Genomic DNA, 6,316 nt, shown 5'->3' on the forward strand with positions numbered 1-6,316 from the left:
TCAGCCTTCATTAATTCATTTTCAAGTAAGCTGCATAGTTGTGTACCTCCTTTTTACTAACAGCTAGCTTCTTGTGGAGCTGTTGGGAGGGCAGCCTAAATATTTATCCATTTGTCTTCTAAGAAGCATACATGAATGTTACCTAAACTTGCAAAGCACCAGTAATCTGTTCCAGTATACTTGAGATCTTTTTTTAAAAATATGAATAAAATCAACATTTCTAGGGTTATCTTCATGTAACACATTATCCCAGGATTATCAGGAAAGAATATTGTGACATAACTACCATATTAACAAAATAATGACCTCAAATTATACCTAACATATTTAGTATTTAAGTGAATTGAAATTTCTCATTTGATATATAGAAGAACATTTTCTATTTGTGCTACTGAACGGAATGTGCTAGCTTTGATCTTAAGCAAAACAGTCATATTATTTAAAGTTTCTTATGTGGCATTGATAATTCATGTTGAAGCCACAAGCCTTTAAGTATGTGATCAGGTTTACAAACATTTTGCAGTGGCTGTGAATAAAGCATTAATATATCAGGTGTTTCAGGATTAGTGTACAACATTTTTTAACAGTGAAATGGAGAATACAAAGCAGCTAGGGGGAAAATATGGTGTTTGGTTCATTGTAATAACAGCTATATGCAAGTTCATACCGTACTTCTAAAACTTCATGAACATGCTTGAGAAATTTCATTTTCACTTGCTTAGATCATTTTGCTTGCTGTGAACCTTCATAATTCACTGCATGATCAAGGCTTGCCACTTAGTTTTTTAAAGTGTTATAATTTTTCCTTCGCTACCCTAACTTTTCTACTAAAGTATTGAATAATAAAAGTAGTTGAAAGCTATACTGTGCAATATTACAGTAACTACTTTCTCATCAGGTACGTGCAGCAAACCTTTTATGAACAAATTGAAGTATTTCTTGTGTTTCCTCTTTTCTTTTATAAATTAAATTTACTCTTGGCAGCAGGAATTACAGAAAAATAGCAGAATTGATCACCAGTTTACTATTCGTCGTACTAAACATTGATAAGTCTGCTGATGCATTCAGTATATAATAACTTAATACAAACAAACTACTTTTACTGTGTATTACTTTTTTTGTTGCTGTAATACCTTTAGTCAGATATTTTTTTAGACCTCTTTATCTTAGAAGTACTGTATGACTTTGTCTTGTGCTTATAAAATTGTGAGAATGGTTGTGCTAAAAGGGCATTGCAGTATGTAAATGCTACATATGTCAAATCACAAAACCATTTAATAAAGGGGACTTTAGGAGAAAAGGGTGTGGTGGCTTGAGAATGTCTACGCTTCAGTATATGAAGATGAATCCTTATCTTTCACTCTGGAAACTGTTTGCCCCTTTTCTGCCTGCAAGTGAATCTGAAATGCCATAGTCCTTCTATCAAGGATATTCTTTGATTTTAAACCAAAATTATCATAGATGAACTTTAGTTAAAACTGTGTTTTTTATTGTTTTTTATTTTTACTATTTTATTTTTTGGGTGTCAGTCATGGTATTTTAAATAATTCTCAATTGTGTCTTCTTTTTCTTGGGGTGGGAGTCAGGGACTGTAAGTCTGTGTAAAGAGGATAGCTACAGGTAGGTAAAAATAATGACCAGTTATGTTCAAGTTTTTATTTGTCCATCCAAAAAAGAAAAATTATCTTTCATTAAATTCGGGTAAATTTTTGCCCAAACCCTAATCTGCATTAAATTAGGGTACGGGATCTCCACCCTAGTCACCTAGAAAGACATCTGTGTTTTAAATTGCCACCCATGTCTGTCTGTGTGGACCACGTGCATTATTTATAGTACTTTGCTGATCTCCCATTGTTTAAGTTTTAAATTGTATAATTCATTGCTTTTGTTGCTGCTTTAACAGTATTTACATCTTCTGTATGGAAAACAGTTTACATTGTCCTATTCTTGGAATTGCTCAAAGGATTTTTCTCCTGTGATTGAATATTGTATTTAAAGAGAGAGAAATCAAGTTAGAGGAGGAAATTAACATTTATTTATTTATTTGGTATCTTGTAAAACTTTCTGAACAGTTATTTGTGTATTAATACAGATGTTTCAAGACTCAAATCCAAAAGGAGGTTTTAAAATCAATTTCTTGTTGCATTATATTATTGCATTATGTTTTTTTAAAGGTGAACCACAAAAAAAGTAGTGCTGTGCTTGGCAGTGCTCTTTTATGATGTATAAAGTGAGCCTCAAGTTTTTTTTTTTAAATTCTACTTGTGAGTTTTTATATTAGTAATACCAGGTCCTGACTTCCTTTCTCATGGAGTTGAGATGATGGTGACAGTTTTCCAGCTACAAGAGGGAAGTCAGGATCCAGTACTTCTGATATTCTTTTTAGGTGAGGTTCTGTACTGTACCTCAGCCCATGAAGAGGCTTCAAGCTTTCCCAGTTCTGGGGTACTTCATGCTCCCCAGAAAGCCATGATGGGGGTAGGGCACTGTTTAAGTTACAGCAGCATGGCCTGGCTGCTTGTGTGCTGCAGCACTGCCTGGAATCTCTAGTGTTGCTGTGCCACCCCTGATATGCCCTTCTCAACCCTGTAATGTCTCTTATGCCAGTGTTTGCGAGGGATCCTCAGAAGACAGACTCACAGCTGTCTGCCTCAGCCCTGCTTCTCCTGTGGCTGGATCTGAAACTTCAAGAGCCCATTTGCACTGCACTAACTCTTCCACGGGGCATAAAAAGTCCAGAGAAGTAGTGAGGATTTAATCTTATGTTTTTCTGGCTCTTTTGTATAAAAACAAAATTGTATAGGGTTGGGGAAAATATTAGATCAACTTTAGTCCTTGTAAAAGAGCAGTAGAAAGAAAAAAAATACTGTTCCACTTTGTAGTCCGTCTTTAAATCTGGATATTGCTTAGCAATATCTAATGAATTGTTGCATATCTGTGGGGTTTTTATTCACTGCAAGCTAATACCACAGAAGTCACATGCACCTTAGCCCAATTACTGTAAATACTACAAACTTTCTTTTAAAAACATTATACATTACATGCAGAGACTGTATTTTGAGCAGTAATTAATTACAGAAAATGCTTTTATGAGCAAGTATGAGTCAGATGTCTCCAGAAGACCACCATTCTTTTTTGCTATGTTGCTTACTCAAAATTCAGGGTCCTTACCCAGTTTATAATAAAACCTTAGACACCTTCCATCTCTGAAGGCTTAATCTTTTGTTTATTGGAATAGCATTTACATTTTTTTCTTGCCATTTGTTTATATTAGTTGCATTACTTAAGTCCCCCAAGTATAAATATTATACAGGAATATTGCTGTCTAAGATTTAGTTTTGAGAATTGTCTACGTAAACTTTAATTTAAAATAATTGCTAATGTATTAAGCACTATGTTAAGCTTCAGCAGACAGATTTTTAATGTTCTTAATTTAGAGAATATTAAATTTAAATTTCTGTCTTTCCAAATACCTTTTGCTTTTTAAAACCATTTTGCAGACTTTTTAAAAAAAAGTAATATCAGTGAGAGCAGCCAGCAGTTTGTCTATCTGTTTTTGGGTCTCTTTCTTGTGTTGTAAACCTGAAATACTGACACAAGTAATTCTACATATGTTTCAGCAAGATAGTCAGTCTTGTTTTCACATTCTACATGTGACCATACATGTGCAATGAGTTGTTTTATTAAGGGGAAAAGTTTCGGTGTTTAAAATAAGTTTTAGCTTTTCTGTACACTAGTAAATACAATGGTGATTTGATTCTAGTTTCTATTTTTAAATAATTCTTTATGCTTTTAATTAGGAACATCTGTATTTAGGAACTAATAATGGGGAGAGGTTCTCTGTATCCCATAGGGTTCTGAGTTGGAAATTATTTAGTCAGTATTTCTACTACAAATCTTTGTTTTCAGGGGATACAACTTGTCATTTGGCCATACAAAAAATCTACATGGTAATAATGCTTGGCATAGAAAGACTTAACTCATGAGCATTTCCCCCCGCCCCTTAAATATTAAAGGGGAAAAAATCAGCTTCTTTAGTAAGTGGGCAGAAGAAAATCAAATGATTCATGCTTTGTTTTGCATTCCATTGAAAATGTTAGGCCCAGCTTTTCAGAATTGCATGCATGTAATTACTGTGGTTGTGTGCAGATGTAGAATAGGAATGTACACATTTTTGTTGGTGGTGATGCAGTTCTAAAAATATGCGCCTTTGATGCTAAATTATATATTCTTCAAGTCATTACTTTTTAAAAGAGATACTAGAATAAATCATTAAAAAAACTACTGTACAAACACATTTAAAATAGAGTTGTATGGGTGTTTTGCACCTCATACAGACTTGGGATCAGATCATTAGTTCGCTGTAAATTGGCATAGCTACATAGAAGTTTGCAGAACTATGTCAGTTTACACCAGCTGGGGATCTAGCCCCTGGTACATAGGCATGGCAGCAACTTTGTCTAAATGGCAGTACTAGGATAAAATCAGTTGTAACGTTTTTATTTTACAGATATATTAATGAGTGGTTTTAACTGTTTAAAGATTAGAGCAGAGGAAATTAACACAAAATAAAATTGTTTAATGTTTGACTTGATGCAGGCCGATAAAATTAAGCTATGACTGTTAATGTCCCGATATTCTTAGGAATTGCAGGTGTCTCGAATGATTTGAGATTATGTATCATGTAAGTGGCTTTAGGATCAGTACAAGTTAAAGACTGTATGTTAGCTTCAGCTATATCTCAGAGTGGTGGTTTTACAACCTACATATTACTTACTTGGTTTCCTCTGGTCCTTCCCTACTCCCATATACTTTTCATCAAATTGACACAGCATGTTTCCGTAATATTTTAGACTTCATGTGAACTGTTTTCTCTTTCTGGTTTAGTATTTCCAAATAACCCATTTCATTCCAACCCAAACTACCATCTGGTCTTCCTAATCTCGTAACTATGGGAACAATTTAAATGTTAGTGCTGTCTGTCTATACCACTTGTAGGCTTCACCTGTGTTGTATTTTTTTCTTTACTTCTGTATACAGGCTGGTTTAGCAGGAGCCCCAGCCCGGGCTGTGTCAGCTGTAAAGAATATGAATCTTCCAGAGATCCCAAGAAATATTAATATTGGTGACATCAGTATAAAAGTGCCAAACCTGCCCTCTTTTAAATAAAATGGCTACTACAGGTAAAATCAAGGAAAAATGTAATTGAAGTTTATCAAACAAAGAAATTTCTAACTTTTGCTATTTGGATAAAAAGGTACTGCATAGAAACTCTGTGTAAAATCAGTATGTGAAGTTGAATGTTGCTTTTGTCTTGCGCAATGATTTTAAAGGAAATGGGTAGTTCCTGTGTGACTTCTAAATTACATTCCTGTGCCCTTGTAAGGCATAACACTGTCTTGGCTGCTGCAGTATTTTGGAAAAGTATTTAAGATATTCTTTACTTTAAATAACCTACAATGTTGAGTCTTTTTGTATATCCACTAAGGTCTCTGATTAGTGCAGCATTCCTTAACTACTTCTGCTGTTTGTCATGATTATTTAAGATCCAAGTGTGTATGTTGCATGAAAACGTTAAACTGTCTTTTGTTTTTGTTTAAATAAAGGCATAATTAACTGGACTTCTAAACACGTTTTTGTCTGAAATCTACTCTTAGCAACAAATCACTTGCTTCCTATTTGTTGAGCAAAGTGTGTGTATAAAAACTGTGTTAGCGTTAATGTATTATTTTGATGTCCAGATGTTGAAAGAATTATACTAAACATTGTGTGAGTGTTCTGGAACTACGAACTTCACACAGATTATTCAAGATTGTTTTGAAGAAGAAATTTGCCTCTATTAAAAATGGGTAGATATGTGTAGACTTCTGTTACAAAAAGATGTTTTCAAAAGTGGTGTGTGTGTTCTAAATTCTGAAAATCTTTTCCTGTTGACCTGCGTGTGCTGGTCAATAAAGGATGGTGGCATAGTGGGTTGTGCTTCCGGGAGGGTCTTATAGTCATGTGAGAGGGGGAAGAGAAGAAGGTTATGGGAGTAGTGGGCAGCTGGGAACATAGGGTCTAGGAAGGGGTTGCTCTTTAAGGGAGAAACATGGAGAACTAGAGGTAAACTGGGCAGCCAAAAGGGAATATCATGCTGGTGTACTGCTGGCATGGAAGGGGATGGTGTGGTGGGAAGGAAGCTGGTTAAAAAGACCTGGCAGCTGGGATAAAATGTTTAAGGAAAGTGGGGGGAGGGAAAATACCTAACCCAAAGACTGGTTTGTTAGATTCCAGAACTGATGAGCTAGCCTCATCTTAAATTTTTGAAAGGACC

At 34.8% G+C, this 6,316-nt stretch overlaps 1 protein-coding gene across 1 annotated transcript in view; it reads left to right on the forward strand.

Annotated features, from left to right (window-relative positions):
* AP3S1 (adaptor related protein complex 3 subunit sigma 1) overlaps positions 1–5,621 on the forward strand; it is a 44,158-nt gene extending 38,537 nt beyond the window's left edge. Inside the window, exon 6 of the mRNA XM_045020556.1 lies at positions 5,041–5,621. Coding sequence (XP_044876491.1) covers positions 5,041–5,169 — 129 coding nt within the window. The 3' untranslated portion in view covers positions 5,170–5,621. The remainder of the gene's footprint in view (positions 1–5,040) is intronic.
* Positions 5,622–6,316: the final 695 nt, after the last annotated feature.

This window comes from Mauremys mutica, chromosome 6, assembly GCF_020497125.1.
Source record: "Mauremys mutica isolate MM-2020 ecotype Southern chromosome 6, ASM2049712v1, whole genome shotgun sequence".
Lineage (NCBI taxonomy): Eukaryota > Metazoa > Chordata > Testudines > Geoemydidae > Mauremys > Mauremys mutica.